At 45.1% G+C, this 23,174-nt stretch overlaps 1 protein-coding gene across 1 annotated transcript; it reads left to right on the top strand.

Annotated features, from left to right (window-relative positions):
* The first annotated feature begins 3,915 nt into the window (after window positions 1–3,915).
* LOC142923791 (exosome complex exonuclease RRP44-like) lies at window positions 3,916–22,652 on the top strand. Its single transcript, XM_076064769.1, has 3 exons — window positions 3,916–4,010; window positions 21,709–21,779; window positions 22,428–22,652. The coding sequence occupies exons 1-3, from the start codon at window positions 3,977–3,979 to the stop codon at window positions 22,650–22,652; spliced, it is 330 nt and encodes a 109-aa protein (XP_075920884.1). The 5' UTR covers window positions 3,916–3,976.
* Window positions 22,653–23,174: the final 522 nt, after the last annotated feature.

The raw sequence follows: 23,174 nt of genomic DNA, 5'->3' as shown, positions 1-23,174 counted from the left end.
CGTCTGATACAGACTGAAAGCTTATTTCCTTTGTTGCACTGTTTGTCTTTTCATGAATGTCATATTGTGCACTGGGTTATGCCTTATTAACCTAAATTCTGAATTTAGCTATTCATGTATTTCTATTACAGTATCACATATTCTTTGGACCAAGTGTCAATTGCCTATTTGATGACTGGTACTCTGATTCTTTTTTTACAAATCAGGGACTTGTTTTAATTAAAATGTGTCTGTGTGTGTGGTTGAACGGTGTAACAAATCCATGCGTTACATGTGTAGTGTTGCAGCGCCGACCTGGTCAAGGCCTACGATACAATCAGTAGGCCAGGGCTCTGGATTGTTACTCGTATTTCCGGAGTCCCTTACCATCTGCTCACAATCATTAAGGACCTTCACGATGGTGGGCAGGCCCGGATAAAGTTGCGTGCCCGGGAGTCAGAGCAATTTCCTGTTTACAGTGGGGTGCGACAGGGATCTACTCTGGCTGACACATTATTTAGCATCATCTTCGACCACATAGTTCGAGAAGTTTTTTTATGGCTGTACCGGTGGATTTTTTAATATTTGCTACAGATACAATGGGAGGCTGATTGATGCCTGGGTGAGGTCAAGGGATGGCTCCCTACTGGTCAACCATGTTATGTACACTGATCATTTGGAAGTTGATGCTCACACTGAAAAATAGTTGGAGGTTCTGCTGCTAAGCCTGGAGCGTGTGACAAAGAGGTGGTGCCTTACCATCAGCCCCACCAAAACTAAGCACCCGCCTGAGTATTTTGTGTAATTTAATACTCCGCCCCCTCAACTACTCTTGAGTGATGGGGTAATTGTAGAGATAAGTTTACGTACCTGGATAGTGTGCTTATGCAAAAATTCTGGTTTGGCAGCAGAGGTCTCACTCCGAATCGGTCAAGTGGCATATTTTCATCAGCTTCGTAACACTTTGGGGTATCTACCTGGTCTGTCACTCGACACAAAACGCTGGGTCTTCTTGGCCAATGATAGAATAAATGAAAAATCTGAACCAGCTTTACACTTTCAGACTGGCCTGCCTACGATCCACCCTGGGTTTAACTAGGCTGGAATGTGTGAAGAGCTCACAGTGAGCTCCACTGGTGGGCAGGGCTGCATTGCCTGGGTCATGTAGCCTGCTTGCTCAGCCACCGCATCCCCAAGCAGCCTCTGTTTTTCCAGATAGAGGGGGCTAAATGGGCGTGGCACGGCCTGGAGAAGAGATGGACTGATGCAGTACAGGAGGATACGGAACTAAGTGGACTTGCCAAAGACTGGTACCACTGGTGTCAAGATCTGTCTCTATGGAGGAAGCTCGTGAAGGATGCTTATGGGAAGTTGGTGGCAGTTGCCCTCAAGCAAAAAAGGAGGGTGAGAGGAGCGACGCTCACAACAACAGACGGTGCACTGGATGACTAAAACGCAGCAAGTTGGCACAGTAGGATGCAAAGGTGGTGCGTCTGCCAGTCATCTCAGTCAGTCAACCCATCGCACTGGGGTCTGTCCCCTGATCTCCTGTCGGCAAGCCTTCGACACTTAAAGTGGCCTCGGAGTGCACCAGGCCTGGCACAAGCGCCATGGTGACGTCTCCGTCACTTAGTGGCGAATGAGGGCTGTTGTTGTTATCTGAGTCGGTTAGGGGCCTCCCCTAGGTCCACTCAGCCTCAAATAAGTATCTGATACGGTGTGTAAACATCGCCACTTGGGAGACAAAGACGGACAAGTGTGGTGCTGGCAACCCACCCCTCGTGTGCGGTGCCGGCCGTCATAGGTGCTCACTAACAGCACTTGCTCCTACAGTGTTTCAAGGCTATACACAAGATTTCTGTCTTTGTTTGTGTCTATGTGCAGTGTCTGTATGAGTGGTTGGGAGCAGTTGTGTCTGTGGGGATCGACCTGAGTTCGATTCCCATTCACAACCATCAGTGACTAATAAATAAAACCGGTCGTGTGCGTCCCCTACATCTACTCAAACTTAAAATAGTACCTCGTGCAACGTATAAACATCAAATGTGGGGAGACAAAGGCATCCGGATGCGGTGCTGACCACCCACCCCATCATAGGTGCTAACTCGCTAACAGCACTTGACTCAATAGTCTGTTAAGGCTATACGGGGATCTGTCTTTGTATACAGGTGCATGTGTCTGTGTGTATGTCTGTGTGTGGAATTACAGTACTCACTTCCCGTCGGCTTGCTCATCTCTCCACCCTGCAACAAAATCACAGCAGCGCACGTGAGACTCTAATCATATCACAGCTTACAACCACCACCACCATCATCATTACCGTCCTCATCATTAAACATTTCGAACAGACACACATTCACATATAGATGTTCTCTCAGATTAATGTTATCCTGATACAGCGCGCGTGTGGATGTACTCACGGAAGATATCGCCTTGAAGGCAGAACGAGAAGTCACGGATGGTCACGTTTTGTCAATAGATTTCGTTAACTGTGTTAATGAAGTGTTCAACCTCACGGATGTTTGTCAATGAGGTTTACCAAGTAATTTAACCGCGTTATCGATGTTCACTGACAACGTTGTTGAAGTGTGCTCCCGAATGCGATCTTTAAGCACACAGAGCGCGCGTCCACCTCCGTCTGTAACGATCGACCGTTGCTAGGGAAGTGACGTCACTTGTTAAGTTAACAAACCCCGGAAACCACGTGGTCCACTGTATCCTCCAGGCCTGATTAGTTACACGACTGTCAAATTTTTACTTTAAACTTTCGTAACTTGCAGGAATTCATATTTTTGGTTCTTTCGGTAAAGTCACGTAGATAGAAAATAACATTTTAAGTGAAGGCAAAAAACCCACGAGGTTTCGGTGGCAACACAAGCGGTCTTCATCACGTGTTGCGATCGAAACGTCGTGAGTTTTTTGCTTTTAATTTAATTTATTTTTATTTTATTGTTATTTTCTATCTACGTGACTTTACCTGAAAGAACCAAGAATATAGTAAGGATTGTACCCTGGTCGCCACGGATGAAGAGGCCGAGCGGGCTCGGTTCAACTGTTGCCAGGTACCTCCACCACTCAGCTCGCAGCACACACACACACAGTGTCCACTATGTAAAAATCAGGCTAAACTAAACCTTTCTAGAAGTTAATAAAATAATGCTATAAAAACAATGCAACAGTGATCATAAGACATGTGATTGAAAGTTAACAATAGCGACATATATAACATATATTACTAAACCTAGCATCCTTCGCTAGCTGCTTGAGTCAATCCATAATAGCAGGAGTAACAATTATGTATGTTGATTAACTGCGAATAACCCAATCAATAACAGATATCCATTGTAATTTACATCAATACATTACCCCCCCTCCCCCCCCGTCTTCGTATCGGATCTGCTTACAAGCGACGACGTCACATTTATCCCCCGTCTACGTCTATTAAAGACCGAAACAGGGGAAGGATTTCACCACAACTCTGGCTGTCACCTGACGAGGCGGGTTGTTGTTGTAGTTACAGGCGAAACGTCACGGTACTTGAATTGTAAATGTTTTGGGTTTACTCTCCAACACACCGATGTGCTGAAATAGTCACTAATTGGCATGTTTTGTTTACGTGACAAACTTGACTAAGATTTACGCGATCTAACCCAAACAAACAAAAACACCCTCTAATCAGTAAATATTTGTATTAATTCCACGAATGGACCTTGGCCTGGGACTGTGCGGATTGAGAAGTTATGGATGCAGCTTCTGTTTGTGCTGCCATCAGAATGACCAACAAATAAATAAATAATACACACGGATTGGTGACTACAGTACTAGACCCCCAGTGCTTTTATATTTAAAAGTGTATGTGCTTTGTGGTTGCTTTATTGCGCATGTTGTTCATACTGTGTAACACTTGTTTGAACGCAGGTGATGGGGTTGTCCATGTTGGGTGTCATTACAGCCAAAAACAAGCAGCAGTACGAAGACCAGGACGCCGTGGCCGACCATGAGGACGGAAATTGGCCTCGCCCGGTCACAACGTACGACAGCAGTACAGGTTTCCCTCCACACATGCACACACCTACGAGTTTCCCACTACAGAGACGAAGATCCCCCATATAGCCTTAACAGACTGTTGTGGCAAGTGCTGTTCGCAAGCACCAATGAAGGTCGGCATGGTATACCAGGGGGTAGGTGGCCAACACCAAACCCGGCCACCTTTGTCTCCCAAGTGGTGACGTATTACACACACCGCTCCAGGTATTCATTTGAGGTTGAATCGACCCAGGACCAGTTCAGATAAATAATCGTTATTGGTGTTGGCCATGAGCGGGACTCCAACTCGCATGTTTGCGGGGTTCGGAGCGTAGCGTACTATCCACTGCGTCACTGCTACCCTCACATAATGCACACAGAAACAACACACAGGGACCCACACGCACGGACACACAGGGGCCTGCTCAACATTGAAATGTGCAGCCCTTGTGTGGCGGCCTGCGTTGAATTTTGGCGTTCATCTCGTCACCCATACAAAAGGTCTCGACACAATCAATGGCAGTCCCCCTTGCCCTGCCTGGCACGCACATCGGGCCAGTCACCCCACGCACAGCGCACACAACGTGCGCGTCGCGTATGCCAAATCAAGAGTCGTCCCCGAGTGTCCGGCAAATTGGACCGACTATCCCTGGCCCCGCGCTTCGGGGGAGGCCCCACGTGTAGACATCAGTGTCACATGTAATGCTTCCGGTTTAGTTTGAAGGCATCGGGTTGGCCCCACGCACCCCCTATGGACGGCCCTGGTCAAAGCACACGGCAGCGCGGAGCACGCGCGTCACGCGCACGGGCCACGTGCGTCACGGGTACGTGACATCTACAAGGCAAGCACCTGCATCTCGTGGTCATCACTTGTAAGGCATGCCCTTTGTGCATGGGACGTGCGTAGTGTGTGCAACACGTGGCACATGTATGTCACACATGCGCATCGCAACGTGATGTCATGTGTACGTGGACATTTGAATCGCATGTAGCTGTCTGGTGGGCAGGACGGATCTACGCGTGGGCAAGTAAGGGGGTGGCTGAGTAAGACTGATACGGAGACATGTCAAGCCACACACTCACCACACACTCACCGGCACACTCACACACACCACATTCACCGCACACTCACTTACCGGCACACTGACTGCACATTCACACACTCACTGGACCCTCACTGCACACTCACCACGCACTCACCGGCACACTTACTGCACATTCACACACACTCACCGCACACTCACTTACCAACACTCTGACTGCACACTCACATACACCGCACTCACACCGCATTCACACACACTCACACACACTCACACCGCACTCATTCACTCACACACACTCACACACGCACTCACACAAATTTACACACACTCACCGCACACTCACACACAATCACACTCACCGGCACACTCGTGTGCAAGCACACTAGTGAGCTTCCACAAAATGTGCTGCACATTAGTGAGGCCACACACCAGCAGGTTTAGACATCAGTGAGCTTACACACTAGTGTGCACACACACAGTCGTAAGCTTACAGATTAGATAGCGTACACACCAGCTCACCGGTGAGGTGAGCTACACACTGGTGAGTTAACACACCCACCTGTTTACGTGCGCAAAGCTCTTAACCCTAAACCTAACATATCCCAAATGTCATGGCTAAAGTTATTTTACACACGCACGTGCATACACACGCACGTGCATACACGCATGCGCTTATGAAGGCACGCATGCACACATACGTGCACACAATCACACATGCACGCACATGTTTAAACATATACAATTCCATGGCGTTGGACTTGAGACTCCCAGAAGTGGAATCAGGACTCCTGAGTGTGCGATATAGCTCAGTGGGCCTTTCTTGGTAAAATTGAAATAATTAGTTTAGTTTCAGGATGTAGGGTTCTGAAGATATTTCATCTTTCAGTCCTTTCTGACCGTTTGAGTGTGGGTGAGTGAGTGACAACTACTTATGCATTTTTTTTTATTACAAATACAAGCATTTCCAGCTATTGACATGAAATGTATTAACTCTGGAAGATGATGGTGATACAGGTGGTGGGTAGCGGTAGTGTAGCGTTTAGCACGCTGCACTACGAACCCGGCGACCCGAGTTAAATTCTCGCTCATGCCCAACGCTGGTAACGACTCTCTGAACCGGTCATGGACCTCCCCTAGGTCGACTCAGCCTCAAATGAGTACCTGGTGTGGTGTAAACATGACTACTGGGGAGACAAAGGCGGCCGGGCGTGGTGTTGGCCACCCACCCCTCGTGTGCCATGCTGACCTTCACAGGTACTCGCTAACAGCACTTGCCCCAACAGTCTATTCGGGCTATACAGGGAGTCTTTGCTTTGGTGGTGATGATACAGATGGTGATTTATTATACAGATGGTTAGGATGATGATAATGATACATTTGGTGATGATGGTGGTGATGATGGGACTGTAAGAGTCGTCCTTGAAGATATTTACTGTGTAATATTAAGACACACTAATATAAAATGTAATCATTAAAGCACAATATATAACATTTGTAATTTCTGTTGAAAGCATGTGCTTATAATTGTGACGTGTATTTGTACGTGGTTGTGCATGAATGCACGTGTTTTTTATTTTCTGTATTAGGTGCTTGACGACAGCACTTGGCCCAACAGTCTATATTGGTTGTACAGGAAATCTTTGTGTTTTGATTCATGAATGTTCCATTCACGAAATTTAGTGAAAACGAAATTGACAAATTAAGGATACTTTTCGACTTACGAAATAGGATTTCAGCGGAAACAATGTATCACATGGCACGCACCATGAGATCATCAAGCAAAACGCTGTCATCCATCCACGACAGTGTCACGGTATCCCCATAGTGCAAAAGTAACGCCTCGTCACCTCTCCAGTCATTCCAACATGCAGATCTTTTGGTGAGTTCCTTGAAGATGTTAATTATTTTTGTTTTAAATTGATTATTATTCAACCGTTGTAATATTTGTTCTTTATTATTTTTTGCATTGTGAAATGTTGGTGTTTATTTTGGGTTTATAGTAGAAATGACTGTCTGAAACACATCGCAAGTTTTTCGTATTCAATTAATGGGAAAAGCCATTCCGATTTACGATATTTTGTTTTACGTGCGTTTTTCGAAGAACGCATCCCTTTCGTAAGTAGAGGCATACATGTACAGGAATCCATTGCCAACCGCTAATTTACCAACCACGAGATTTTAGTAAACACGGATTGACTACTGGATACCTGTTTACTAACCACGAGCATCTCGCTTTGAGTATTCGCGAGTCGCGCCGAGTCGTGAAATCAAAACAACACGATGTACCTTATGGGGGGGGGGGGGGTTCTTGTATTTGTTCTTGTATTTGTACGAGCTGTTGTTTGTTTATGTTACTGATGTTTATGGGGAGCGTTAGTGCAGCGGGTTAGCGAGCTGTACTATGAATCCATTAATCCTGGTATAATTCCTGCTCATGGCCAACACCAGTGGCAATTATCTGAACCATTCCTGGACCTACCCTTGGCCTCAAATGAGTACTTGGTGCATTGTGAAAACATCAGCACTGGCAGAGACAAACCCCATATGCTGTGCTGGCCTGCATAAGTGCTCATAACGGCACTTACCCAACAGTCTGTTACATGGGGGGATCTTAGTCTTGGCGTGTAAGTGAGAGTTTGTGGACTTTGCATGTTCTTCCCCTGTTGTGCACGCGTTTTCTCAGGGTTCTCAGCTTTCAAAAAAGAACAACCAATACTAACAGTGAGATTTTACTTGCAAATTACTTAAACAGGGATTACACACAGTGGCAACATCGCCCCCTTCTGTGAAAGCTGGACAGGACCCTCCTGCAAAAGAGTGAGACTTCCCTGAATAAACAAGTGTAGCACGGTAATCTTTGAAATAATAAAATAACTATTCACCCCTAGAGTGGACAGGGTAACGAGGGCGATCCTAGCAAGTGAGGGAGGTGTACTCGGACGGAACGGACGACGGCTCCCAGCCGACCTCTTCGCCTTTGTAGATCTTGTCATCGTTGGAGGCCGGTCTCAGCTCTGCGAGGATCGCCTCAAACGTGGGGCGCTCTAACGGCGCGTGGCTCCAGCAGTGGTGCATCACCTTGCGGCTGTGGGGTGAGGGGAAGGTGCGGTAAGGGTGCGAGGAAGGCGAATCGCGCACAAGCTCGGACTGCGCTTTCACCTCTTCCAGTGCGCGTTCGTTCTCAGAATGGTTGAATGAGTGCCGATGATGTTAATGACGTCACGGAGGGGGATGAAGGGGGTCAGGTGGCGAGGGGGGTGAGGGGGGGTGTGAGTAGGTAGAGGGTCATGAAGGCATAAAATATGTACAGTATGGATTCACACAGCGGCGTCTAAATGCCACTGCATCTCCATACGTAGTGCAGAAACACTGGTCATGTTTATCTTGTAGAGAGAGAAGAAGTATGTGGGTCTCTACAGTGAGGGAAAAAAGTATTTGATCCCCTGCTGATTTTGGACGTTTGCCCACTGACAAAGAAATGATCAGTCTATGATTTTAGTGGTAGGTTTATTTGAACAGTGAGAGACAGAATAACAACAAAAAAATCCAGAAAAACGCATGTCAAAAATGTTGTAAATTTATTTGCATTTAATGAGGGAAATAAGTATTTGACCCCTCTGCACTTGGTGGCAAAACCCTTGTTGGCAATCACAGAGGTCAGACGTTTCTTGTAGTTGGCCACCAGGTTTGCACACATCTCAGGAGGGATTTTGTCCCACTCCTCTTTGCAGATCTTCTCCAAGTCATTAAGGTTTCGAGGCTGACGTTTGGCAACTCGAACCTTCAGCTCCCTCCACAGATTTTCTATGGGATTAAGGTCTGGAGACTGGCTAGGCCACTCCAGGACCTTAATGTGCTTCTGCTTGAGCCACTCCTTTGTTGCCTTGGCCGTGTGTTTTTGGTTATTGTCATGCTGGAATACCCATCCACGACCCATTTGCAATGCCCTGGCTGAGGGAAGGAGGTTCTCACCCAAGATTTGACGGTACATGGCCCCGTCCATCGTCCCTTTGATGCGGTGAAGTTGTCCTGTCCCCTTAGCAGAAAAACACCCCCAAAGCATAATGTTTCCACCTCCATGCTTGACGGTGGGGATGGTGTTTTTGGGGTCATAGGCAGCATTCCTCCTCCTCCAAACACGGCGAGTTGAATTGATGCCAAATAGCTCCATTTTGGTCTCATCTGACCACAACACTTTCACCCAGTTGTCCTCTGAATCATTCAGATGTTCATTGGCAGGGAAAAAAGTATTTGATCCCCTGCTGATTTTGTACGTTTGCCCACTGACAAAGAAATGATCAGTCTATATTTTTAATGGTAGGTTTATTTGAACAGTGAGAGACAGAATAACAACAAAAAATACCGAAAAATGCATGTCAAAAATGTTATAAATTGATTTGCATTTTAATGAGGGAAATAAGTATTTGACCCCCTCTCAATCAGAAAGATTTCTGGCTCCCAGGTGTCTTTTATACAGGTAACGAGCCGAGGTTAGGAGCACACTCTTAAAGGGAGTGCTCCTAATCTCAGCTTGTTACCTGTATAAAAGACACCTGTCCACAGAAGCAATCAATCAGATTCCAAACTCTCCACCATGGCCAAGACCAAAGAGCTCTCCAAGGATGTCAGGGACAAGATTGTAGACCTACACAAGGCTGGAATGGGCTACAAGACCATTGCCAAGCAGCTTGGTGAGAAGGTGACAACAGTTAGTGCGATTATTCGCGAATGGAAGAAACACAAACGAACTGTTAATCTCCCTTGGCATGGGGCTCCATGCAAGATCTCACCTCGTGGAGTTGCAATGATCATGAGAACGGTGAGGAATCAGCCCAGAACTACACGGGAGGATCTTGTTAATGATCTCAAGGCAGCTGGGACCATAGTCACCAAGAAAACAATTGGAATACACTACGCCGTGAAGGACTGAAAGGTTCCCCTGCTCAAGAAAGCACATATACATGCCGGTCTGAAGTTTGCCAATAAACATCTGAATGGTTCAGAGGACAACTGGGTGAAAGTGTTGTGGTCAGATGAGACCAAAATGGAGCTCTTTGGCATCAACTCAACTCGCCGTGTTTGGAGGAGGAGGAATGCTGCCTATGACCCCAAGAACACCATCCCCACCGTCAAGCATGGAGGTGGAAACATTATGCTTTGGGGGTGTTTTTCTGCTAAGGGGACAGGACAACTTCACCGCATCAAAGGGACGATGGACGGGGCCATGTACCGTCAAATCTTGGGTGAGAACCTCCTTCCCTTAGCCAGGGCATTGAAAATGGGTCGTGGATGGGTATTCCAGCATGACAATAACCAAAAACACACGGCCAAGGCAACAAACGAGTGGCTCAAGAAGAAGCACATTAAGGTCCTGGAGTAGCCTAGCCAGTCTCCAGACCTTAATCCCATAAAAAATCTGTGGAGGGAGCTGAAGGTTCGAGTTGCCAAACGTCAGCCTCGAAACCTTAATGACTGGAGAAGATCTGCAAAGAGAAGTGGGACAAAATCCCTCCTGAGATGTGTGCAAACCTGGTGGCCAACTACAAGAAACATCTGACCTCTGTGATTGCCAACAAGGGTTTTGCCACAAAGTGCAGAGGGGTCAAATACTTATTTCCCTCATTATAATGCAAATCAATTCATAACATTTTTGACATGCATTTTTCTGGATTTTTTTGTTGTTATTCTGTTTCTCACTGTTCAAATAAACATACCATTAAAATTATAGACTGATCATTTCTTTGTCAGTGGGCAAACGTACAAAATCAGCAGGGGATCGAATACTTTTTTTCCCTCATTGTATGTGAGGAGTCTGTGGGTCGCAACAGCACGTACGGCTGGAAGTAGGACATTCCAGACTAAGAGGGTTCATAATGGCCGTGTCAACGAGACTGAACCAGCCAGCACAACTCACTGCCAATAACACATCACGTAATTCACCCTTAAGCAATTGTTCAATCAATTAACTGAATCACTACAATTAAAATCAAAGAATATCCCAGAACAAACACTTCGCACTCTCCTCCGTCAGCCACCTGCATCCACAATAGAAACGCATCAGTCCAGCAGTGGATAAAACCTGGTGTGGGAGGTATGGGGGGGCGGCTTACACTTGCGGTGGACAGCAGGGGGGTGGCTGCATGCAGTAGCCATCGCAGATCAAGCGGTAGAACGTGTCATCGACTGCCATGGGCCAGGGTAAGGGGCCTCTCCTACACCCACACACATCACACACCGAGCGGTACACACGTCACACCAAGGAGCACGCACATCACACCAAGGAGCACGCACATCACACACCGAGCAGCACGCACGTCACACACCGATGAGCACGCACGTCACACACCGAGCAGGTTGCACAGGGCTCCTTTATCAAGACAAACGTGGAGCAGATTACACCTACTACAATACGCCTGTCACAATGCCCCCCTCTCCCCCCCACCCCCCCAGTTTATGGGGGGGCGCAGGCCTCACTCCCCCCTTCCCGTCAGCCCCCCCTAATAAATGGTCCGGTTGCATTGTGAATGCACCACTCGAATGACGTGCAGTCCCGTGGCGCACTGTAACGGGCTCGTGATTTACTCAATAAAATTCAACGTAAAAAAATAAAAACGAGCCCAAGACATTTAAAATAAAGTATGGCCATCGTGTGTCAGCATCACAGGCGACAATTGTCATGTAAAAAAAAAACTTCACTGCGAATCACTCAATTGGGATTGCTCGCAGCAAACAGCACTTGACCTCCTTACAGGTTAGGTGCTGAATAACCGTGTGTCACACAGAGAACAGTTGCCACTGAGGGTGCCCTTTTCAAATGCTTGAGATGAGATGTGATTATCGCGTGTAAATGTGCACACTAAAATAACCAAAAAATTATAAGCGAACTATTATCGTTTCAGGTGACAGGGTGGTGCACCGGTGATCTTTGACCCTCGCAACAAGAAGGGCCTTGGTTAATTAATTATCCAGTTTGCTCACATAGCTAGAAAACACACAATCACAATGTAACTGGGTATTGGCCAAGCATCCCAATGCTAACGTTACCTGCAAATTACTTCATTGGGATGACACTCGGCAGCAGAGCCGGATGATGGCATTGCTGGCGCGCTATGCCATTGGCAAGCTTAAGAGGCCCCTTCTATGAATGCCTGTATATTTTTGTCAGCAGAATGAAAATAACTGCTTTGGAGAGTCTTTTTTTCTCACCGATCTTTATTTATTAAGCAATTATGTTAAAACTCGAAACCTCATGTCCATTTCTTGTTTCGTATTTAGAGATCCCCCCCTCTCTTAATGCGAGGCCCTAAGCTGGAAGCGTGGCCGGTGTGAGCTCGCCTGTGATGAATCACACGTATAATTGTGCACTCTAATTTTCTATGGGTGGCCAGGAGAATTTATTATTATTTAAGTGAATGCAATGGTGATCAGGGGATTGGATCCAGAGCCCCTCGTACACAGTAGAGTACAAGGGAACGCCCACAATACAGATTTGAGCTGACCTGCGGATTGAGAAATTGAACTGTTTTGTGACGTGGAGGGTGTTTCTGAATGCTATTGTGACCGACCCGTCCCGACGGGAGGAGAGGGGACAGGGTGGACGGGCTGCATGAGCTTACTCTCCGGCACTGCACAGCACAACATCGCCTCCCTACTGCAAAAATACTCGGCAGGACCCTCCTGAAAATGAAAGTCTTCGGAATCAGTGAGGCCTGTCCTTGGGAGGACAGGCGTAGTCTTGGTCGTCACAAGCGAACATTTGTTTCTCCACATTAATTTGTATCCCCGGGTTACCATCAGGGCTGGGCGCTGCAAGCTTAGCTTCTGAGATCTGATGAGACTGGCCGTTTTTTAAAATGTAATTTCGGCATCTGGAGCCCAAGCATGCAACAACTTTATGCAACTTCTTGGTTATTTTGGTAAAGTCACGTAGAATGGAAATAAAATAATAAAACATAATAAAAAATAAAATTCTCACGACAATTCTGCCAAAACACAAGTAACCTTCAGGTGAAGGAACAGAACTGTCGGGACGACAGCGCTTCAATAACTGCTGCTAAGATTCGCAGCGTCTTTTAAGCTAGGTGGGAGAGGTAAAGTGCCTTGACAAAGGAGTTTACATATCAAACAGGAGAATTTAGCATTGAAATCGCTGTGTTAAAGTGTTGGATCAGCAGGGTGTTAAAGTCAGAAATAAGCATGTAACTGGGAGATTAGCATGATGTTAATGTGAGGGATTAACATGTGACTGGTCACGGAAATAGCTATGTTAAAGTTTCCATCTCAACAGAGGCATTTAGTATATGGACGCTAAAGGACTGCAACTACCCAATTATTATACAATTAACCGATGTGAAAAAAAACTAAGTATAAACTACATCAATATAATAAATGTACTCAATATGTTCTTCAATATGTTGAGCTATAAACATAAAGTAACTGTGTATACACTACACTATATAATGAATACCATATAGTAAACGAATTAATAAAACTAAAATATAAACTACATCAATGTTATTAATAAACTCTATATACTCTCCAATCAGCTGAGCTACTAACAATAACTCATTATACATTACAATGCCATATGGCGAAAAAATCGGTGGCGGTTTTTTCCTTCTTTCCAACGTTAGCACCACGGAGAGCGACGAGCCTCGTTCAGACGGACGAGTCCATCCATGCTCGGAACGGAGGAGGGGGGAGAAACAGCCACGATGTGCTGCTCTGTCCTGTGTTGCGTTACCACCATGCCATAAACTAGACTACTATACATTGTAACGTTATACCTTCCAATCTAAACTGCATTGTATAATATCGTATACACAGCCCAATGTAAGATCGAACATTATGCAGTATATTTATATGTCTTCAACTAAACTTTTTCATACATTACACGACTATACACCGTAATATACACTACCATAGACAAACCCACCCTTGAATTACACAATGCGTTACTTTACACTACCCTATACTTTAGACTGTAAAATGTTAGACTTGTAATATTACACTATGTATTATTCTACCAACCCTACTGTATACCACACTGCTGTATATTCACAATACAATTACGATACAATATATTGCCTTATGAATTATGTTAAACATTACAATGTTATACTATTTATTATTATAACATGCTATAAACCATACCATTGACCGTCGTGTGAAGAGGCAGTGCCAGCGAATGGACTGCAGTCTGAATGTCACCATAAAATACAATCAATTAAGAACTGAAATTGTTTATAACGTCTTTCCAATGAAATTTTCTTTTAAAGCTTTCGTGACTGCAGTAATTCATATTCTTAGTTCTTTCGGTAAAGTCACGTTGAAGGGAAACAACAAAATAATAAAATATATATAAAACAATAAAAATTCTCACGACGTTTCGACCATAACACAAACCAATTCCTCGACCACATCAATTCCATACACCCAGCCATCAGATTCACCATGGAGGTCGAAAAAGATGGCAAGCTACCCTTTTTGGATGTCCTAATTAAAAGGAGACCTGATGGTTCAATGAGCCACTCTGTCGACAGGAAAGCTACGCATACGAATGCTTACTTAAAACCGGATTCCCACCACCATCCATGCCAGAAGAACTCCCTCATCAAGACTTTATACCATAGTGCCCAATGCATTTCCGACCAGGAACACATTGCCAGTGAACTTAAGCACGTACACCAAGCTCTCAAGGCTAATGGTTACTCCGACTACACAATCCGCAAAGCCATCACTCCAGCCATGAAGAAGGATCCTCTTGAGGAGCCATTCAAAACCATCACCTTACCCTACATTGCGGGGGTCACAAAAAAGATCTCCAAAATCCTGAATAAACACAAGATCCAAGTCCGATTCAACACAGTACATAAAATCCGTGATCTGGTTTCGTCTGTAAAAGATGTGGCTCCAGACATACAGTACCCAGGCGTCTACAAACTAAGTTGCCTCTGTGGTAGCAGTTACATTGGAGAAACCAAACGACATATCTGGGACCACATCCGTGAACATAAAGCAGACTTGAAACACGGTAGGACGAGCACCTCAGCCGTGGCAGATCACTGTTATAATTCAGTGGGCTCACATGACATTGACTTCTCCAAGACGGACATTCTCTGCAAGCCATCCGGCTACCATGAGAGATTCGTTCATGAGGCCATCCACATATACAAACACAGAAACAATTTCAACCGAGAAGATGGATTCTGGCTTAGTAACCATTGGAAAGACGTTATAAACCATTTTGGTACTTAATTGATTGTATTTTATGGTGACTTTCAGATCGCAGTCCATTCGCTGCCACTGCCTCTTAATACCTTTCACACGACAGTCAATGGTATGGTTTATAGCAGGGGTGTCCAAACTTTTTTTCCCGAGGGCCACATACAGAAAAATATACGAAGGATTGGGCCACTCATTAGACGTGAGGTATACTGCCTCACTTCTCATGCACTAATATTGTCAAAATCAATCAAATGCAGGTAAATTACGTTTGATTATTGAACATGTTTGAAGAAAAAAAGCCTCCATCATAGCTCTTCATTAGTAGATTTAAATTTTATTTTTTACAAAAAGGTTGGCAGGTAATTCTCTCAGTGACAGCCTCAGATTGGTTCTTAGGGTGCTGATCCCCCTTCATTGTCCACATGAAGGGAGAGCCAAGAAGACAAATAGGGGATGTGGATATTTCAAGCTTATTACACAAATACATTATTGGGCTTGTTAACACATCAACTAACGTTTGTTAAAAAAATTGTCATCAACTTTAATTGACTGAATTTATGAAGTAATTGGGCTTATTAACAAATGAAAACGGTGTGTATATTTTTAACTCACCTGTAATGGGAATAATGTTACGCTCAGTGGGAGCAGTGATGCTGTGCTTTGGTCTGAAGGATAGCTGGCAGGTCAGGAGTAAGTTTGGTGGTTGAGATGCGAAGGACGTCACGGAGATGGCTGTCGGTCGTTCTGGTTCTCAGCCTGCTTTTGTTCAGCGTTAACAGAGAGAATGTCTGCTCACATATGTATGTTGAGCCGAACAGACTCATAATTCGTTTTGCATGGCGTCTCGTCAGAGGAAACTTGGCCTTTTCCAACCTCCGGTAGAAGTCAGGTAGGGAGAGAAGCTGATGCTGATTCTTCAGAGAATCATCACACTGAATTTCGATCAGTTCTAATTGCAGACTCTCCTCCACTTCTTTTGCATCCATTGAAAACGGAGCCGCAAACAGTGTGATTTCCTTCTCAATGACAGAAAAATCTTGGAAGCGCTGACTGAATTCTGTCATGAGAGATGTGGTCACAGACACATATTCTCCCATTTTTGCAGAGAGCTTGGCATTTGGAAATGCGCATTGATTTCGGTCAGCGTGGGGAAGTGCGCTACATTGAAGTTGCGCAGTTGTGACTCGAAGAGACGGAGCTTCGCACGGAATGCTTTCATGTGCACATACAGCTGTGGTACCAGCTGCTCTTTGCCTTGTAGTCTCTTGTTCGGGGTGTTGAGATGATCAGTGAGATCAACTAAAAAAGCCAGGCCTGCCAACCATAAAGGGTCACTGATCTCATGGAGAGGTCTGCCCTTTTCTTTCAAAAACTTGTCGATATATGATCTCAGGGAATAAAACCACTGCAGCACGGAGCCGCGACTGAGCCAGCGCACTTGAGAATGGTAGAGTAGGTCCCCGTATTCAGCATCGACATCAGAGAGGAACGCTTGCAATTCTCTGTGGTAAAGCCCTCGGGCCATAATTTTTTTTGACATTTTTCACAACTGTGTTCATCACATCGCCAAGCTGGATTATCTTGGCACAGAGGGCTTCTTGGTAGATGATACAGTGCATTTTAACAGTCTCACCTCCGCTCTCCTGCACCTTGGCACTCACCATAGAAGCCATTCCTTTGCGCTCGCCTGTCATTGCTGGAGCCCCATCCGTTGTAATTCCACACAGCTTGTCCCATTTAAGTCCAGCCTGGTTAATTGAATCTGACACAGCTTCAAACATGTCCTTCCCAGTTGTTGTCCCCTTTAGACTCCGAAGATCAAGCACTTCCTCCGTAATGCAAAAATTCTCATTAACTCCCCACAAAAAAATTAACAGCCGTGCAGTGTCCGTGGCATCTGTGCTCTCATCACATGCAATCGAGTAAAAATCGAAAGCACAAGCTTTATCTGACACTTGCTGTTTTAAGTTAGCCGACAAGTCTTCAATTCGCCGCACAACCTTATTTCTGGACATACTAACATCGTTAAAATCCTGCATTTTCTCCAGGCACATTCCCACGACTTTAGTGAGGCACTGTTTGATGAAGTCACCGTCTGAGAAAGGTTTCCCGTGTAGGGCAATGAGTTGAGCTACTTCATTGCTGGCTATTGTTGCATTTTCTTGAGCTTTGTTAGCACGGGAAAAAAAAAACCCTGCTGCTGCGTTAGCAGGCTAGCTTGCCATTTGCTTTACCTTCTTTCTCCGCTCGGCGCCAGTGTAGGACGTGAAGGTCTGATGTTTCGTTTCATAATGCCGTCGTACATTGTACTCTTTCATCACGGCAACACTCTCATTACAAATCAAACAAACACACTTCCCCTTGGTTTCAATGAAAAAAAAATCATTTTTCCACCGAGTCTGAAATTTTCTGCACTCGCTTGCAATCTTGCGTCTCTTCGGTTCCGGCATTTCTGGTGACCCTGAGCAAATGTTTTCTTCGATTGCTTGCTTTGTGGAGACGCTGCCTTGTTCAAGACAATAGCGCCATCTAGTGCTTAAATTAAGAAATGCGATACAGTGGGCCATAGTCCATTATATTTTTAAACTTTGATACGGGCCAATTAAAAATGGATGGCGGGCCGCAGTTGGCCCGCGGGCCGTAGTTTGGACACCCCTGGTTTATAGCATGTTATATAATAATAAATAGTATAACATTGTAATGTTTAACATAATTCATAAGGCAATATATAGTATTGTAATTTTATAGTGAATATATGTGTGGTATACAGTAGGGTTGGTAGAATAATACATAGTGTAATATTACAAGTCTAATATTTTACAGTCTAAAGTATAGGGTAGTCTAAAGTAACTCATTGTATAATTCAAGGGTGGGTTTGTCTGTGGTAGTGTATATTACGGTGTATAGTTGTGTAATGTAGGAAAAAGTTTATTTGGAGACATATCAATATAATGCATAATGTTAGAGCTTACATTGGGCTGTGTATACGATATTATACAATGTAGTTTAGATTGGAAGCTATAACGTTACAATGTATAGTAGTCTAGTTTATGGCATGGTTGTAATGCAACACAGGACAGAGCAGCACATCGTGGCTGTTTCTCCCCCCTCCTCCGTTCCGAGCATGGATGGACTCGTCAGTCTGAACGAGGCTCGTCGCTCTCCGTGGTGCTAACGTTGGAAAGAAGGAAAAAACCGCCACCCATTTTTTTCGCCATATGGCATTGTAATGTATAACGACTTATTGTTAGTAGCTCAGCTGATGGAGAGTATATAGAGTTTATTGATAACATTGATGTAGTTTGTATTTTAGTTTTTTTATTAGTTTACTATATGGTATTCATTAGATAGTGTAGTGTATACCCAGTTACTTTATGTTTATAGCTCAATTTATTGAAGAATATATTGAGTACATTTATTATATTGATGAAGTTTCTACTTAGTTTTTTTTTCACATCTGTTTATTGTATGATAGTTGGGTAGTTGCAGTCCTTTAGCGTCCATATATTAAATGCCTCTGTTGAGATGGAAACTTTGACTTTAACATAGCTATTTCCGTGACCAGTCACATGCTAATCCCTCACATTAACATCATCCTAATCTCCCAGTTACATGCTAATTTCTGACTTTAACACCCTGCTGATCCAACACTTTAACGCAGCTATTTCAATGCTAAATTATCCTGTTTGATATGTAAACTCCTTTGTCAAGGCGCTTTACCTCTCCCACCTAGTTTAAACGACACTGCGAATCTTAGCAGCAGTCATTGAAGTGCTGTCGTCCCGACAGTTCTGTTCCTTCACCTGAAGAAGGCTACTTGTGTTGTGGCCGAAACGTCGTGAAAATTTAATTTTTTATTACGTTTTATTCTTTTTTATTTTATTTCCATTCTACGTTACTTTACCGAAAGAACCAAGAAGATGAATCCCTGCAGTCACGAAAGCTTTAAATCTGAACTTTACGCAATTAAAAATCATAGTGTAAGATAAGACTACAATCGTTGTCTGCTGTGAGGATCTTCTGTACTCAGGGCCCCGAATGTTTGTGGCAAGTGAAAGTTTGTCTCAGCAAAATATAAGATTTCTCACAGTAGCATACTGTATGACCACATGTCGCTCTGCACCTTGTAGAGCCCATGGAACATGCTTTCTGAAGACATACACTTTACAGGCAGAGGCACCTAATGGACATGACCGCATGGCCACAAGCACAACAACAATACGTTCAGTAAATTCAGTTCAGGGCGATGCTTCGCGATTCGTCATACGTTTTTTGCGTGAGGCCACATATTCATCTGGCCAAATTAGCGTCATCTAGCCCTCCACTACCCTGAAGGGTTAAATGTGTAGTGACATCACGGGATGTCACTGTGTAGTGCCGGCCCTAGAGAGGCACGGCGTGCGGTGTATTGACATCGCGGATACCACTATGGTGTGGGTGTAGTACTGGCCCTAGAGGGGCTCGGTCAGCGCTGATTGATCAGCTGGATGGCATCACGCTTGGCGTGCAGTGCCAGCCCGACAGGATAGGGTGTGGGAATGCCGGCCGTATGAAAGGGGTTACAAAAGGCCATGGCACTCTGGTTGACCCGAGAGGACACGTGACCGGTTAAGTCTACAAAGGGGCCCCAAGTGGGGGATAGGGGTGGTCACGTGGTCGGGGTCCAGATCCTGCTGCTCGAGGATTCTAGAAGGTGGTCGTGGCCAAGGGCGGAGCCAGCCACGCCACAGAGAATATAAGCCGGATCCCCCAGAGGGACCGGCGTTGTTGTTCATCTTGAAGAAACCTTTGTCTGCGTCTACGTTCTACCGAGTCTCCAACACGTGGACCTGGACCCGAGCTGTGGTCCCGGTCTGTCGTAGCTAGTCATGTTGTAATTAGTGTAGTTAGCCTGGTGGTCACCACCACAGGTTATTCTGGGCCAGAGTTACCCCGTGTACCACATGGTGGGGGGGGAGGAGGAAGGCGATTTGTGAAATTGCCCCATATTTTAAACTATCGGCAGAGCAGAGAGATTGAATCCAATTACCGACCTCTAGATTGCAAGTCTAGGGTGGGGGGGCCATTGCACCACCATGTGTGGCAGCACCCCCCACTCTTTTTTTTCTTAGGGCCTGTGCAAAATAAAATAAAAACATTGAGTACAATTAAAGTGATGGGCCTTCTATCCCGATGATGGTGATGACATTGGCGATACTGATAATGATGCTGATGATGCTAAGTAAGGTTAGGACTCACATTGCCCTTCAGGTATTTGGGGTCAGTGTGGACGTCCCGTTCCAGCCCAAAGTTGCAAATTTTGGTGATGTGTCGATGCGTTACCAGCAATTTCCTCGCAGCCAGGTCCCCTGTTGTATCTATGTTCCCCCCTACTTGGGTGTCTGTATATACATCTGGGGTTATGTGTTTCCTCTCTCTCGTAAATTTAGCTCTTCTGTACCTGATGATGGCTGCTTGTGTTGCAACCGAAACGTCGTACGCTATTTAGTTTTTTTATTATTTCTTATTTATACGTGACTTTACCGAAAAAAACTAAGAGTAATTCCTGCAGTCACGAAAGCTTCGAATCAAGTCTGAACTACCTCTACGGGGAGGTATGAGGTTTGTGTCTTTGTGTTGTCTCTGCTTGTGTATCTGTCTTTGTTTCTTGGCTTGGATTTGTGTCTCTGTGCTGTCTCTGCCTGTGTGTGGGCCTTGGTGTTTTCGAGTGTGTGCTGCTGCACCCCCTTTGCTCCATGCATACCTCATGCTAAATTGTCCCATTGTCTCTCAGCCTTACCTTCTCTGCCTATTTAAGGCGACTTCACTGTGTGCGTGTCTGTGCTGGTTCGCTCTACTTGGATGTCTATGTGTGTGTGCGCGGTCTGTATTTTAAATTTCATACTTAACTTGCAATTTAGCAATCTTTGAAATAGCGTAATCAACCAGACTATGCGTTAATTGTGTTTTGACCGACCGTCTGTGTTGCTTTATATGGTTTCCAAATGTTGCTAAACCCTGTTTGTTTGGTATGCTTCTCTCTCTGTGTCCCCTGTTGTATCTGTGTTAGTTCCACCCTACTTGTGTCTGTATATACATCTGGGGTTATGTTTCCTCTCTCTCGTAAATTTAGTTCTTCTGTACCTGATGATGGCTGCTTGTGTTGCAACCGAAACGTCGTACGCTATTATGTTATTTTATTATTTCTTATTTTTACGTGACTTTACCGAAAAAAACAAAGAGTAATTCCTGCAGTCACGAAAGCTTTGAATCAAGTCTGTAGTGCCTCTTGTTAAACAGTGCTTCAGTTAAACAGGAATATTAATAAATCTAGCAGCCATGACTTGAAAAGTAACAAATTTACATTTTGGGTGGCACTCTAAATCGTCCGGTAAATCGTGTCGCCAATTATAATGTCTGCGTTTATCTGCGCGTGTCTGTGTACCCCCAGTGGAGGAATACGTGCGCCGCTTGCTGGACAACCCTGAGTTGATTGACCGTCTGGCACTGGCCACGGAGCAGGTGAGACTCCGTATGCGTGCATCAGCTCTGCCCCCCCTCATATTTTTGGTGCGGGCCTGTACCCTTGTCCGACCCCTCACTTCCGCGTTGCATCCAGCTGCCTCACTGAAGAAAGGGACACTTGCCTTGCGCTGAGTACGACGTTTCGCTGGTTGTAATCGCCAGGGAAACGATATACTCGATTTGTAAGTGTTGTGGGTTTACTCTCCAATACACTGGCGTGCTGCAGTAGTAACTAATTGACACGTTTTGTTTTACGTAGCAAACCTTACTAATTGGCTGTACCGGGTTAACTACACACATTTACGCGCTCTTACCCAAAAAACCTTTATTATGGATAATATTGGTCGCGAAAGAATACGTGTTAAACAGCTCCCTTTTAGAACGTCTCATCCTCACCAGCAATGGTCAATCAATCAAATAAATCCTAGATTTATAACGTGGCATATTTAGCAAAAAGCAGAGACGGAAGGGTGAAACTCTAGAGGTAGCTCTATGATATCCGCTTTTGTGGAACGTTCTCTAACACGGATGGCCGTACTGCTCTGAGATAAATCAGACTGGATCCTTCGTCTCGTTACGTGATGGCGGTTGCAAAATTGTTGTTGACGCGTGCATGTGCCGTGCGTGTGCTGTGTACGTGTGCAGGATGTGGTGGAGTCCCGGGTAATCTTCCCCGAACATCTCCCGCTGTCCCAGCTGCAGCAAGGTGTGCGCTCCGGCCGGTTTGTCCAGGGAACCTTCCTTGCGAGTCGTGAGAATTACCTGGAGGGGACTCTAAGGGTGCGAGGGGACGGTGACAGTGATAAAGAGGTACACGTTTCACAAGCCTGCGTCTGGAAGGAACATTGCTGTTCGATCGTATCTGTGTGAGTTTTAAAAACAAATTTATAATGAAGCAGTGGCATAGCCTTCTTGGCATGAGCAGTAGCTCTTAACCTTTACTGCAAGGCTGCAGTAAAGGTTAAGAGCTACTGGGCTAAAATATTTGTATTTTGAACGTCTTTTGCACCCTACGTAGGTGTCGTAGCCTGGCTCCTGCCCCCCCGGCCTGTGGGTCCTGGTGCAGTTGCACTGCCTGCACACTCGATAGCTACGCCACCACAACCACAGTATATACGTTAATTGTGACTACTTTAATAATAGGGTTTTTCCCTTTTTTTCTGGCAACAAAACTGAAACCTTTTACAAGGAATCATGTGTGCATTAACCACAATACTTGTGGTCAAAATGCAAACAAAAAACACTCTATGATAATATATACATTGTCCTTGAGACTGATTGGTCCACACCAGGGACGGCTTTCTTTTGAGCCTCGACCCAATTGGTGCGAGACCAGAGGACGCCAAAAGGCGTACGCATATATTGCAAATATTATCAGTGTGTTTTTGTTTG

Source organism: Petromyzon marinus, unplaced genomic scaffold, assembly GCF_048934315.1.
Source record: "Petromyzon marinus isolate PM22_M1 ecotype Great Lakes invasive population unplaced genomic scaffold, UKy_Petmar_22M1.pri1.0 PM_Scaffold_7, whole genome shotgun sequence".
Classification (NCBI taxonomy): domain Eukaryota; kingdom Metazoa; phylum Chordata; class Hyperoartia; order Petromyzontiformes; family Petromyzontidae; genus Petromyzon; species Petromyzon marinus.
This window is presented reverse-complemented; position numbering and strand designations above follow the sequence as displayed.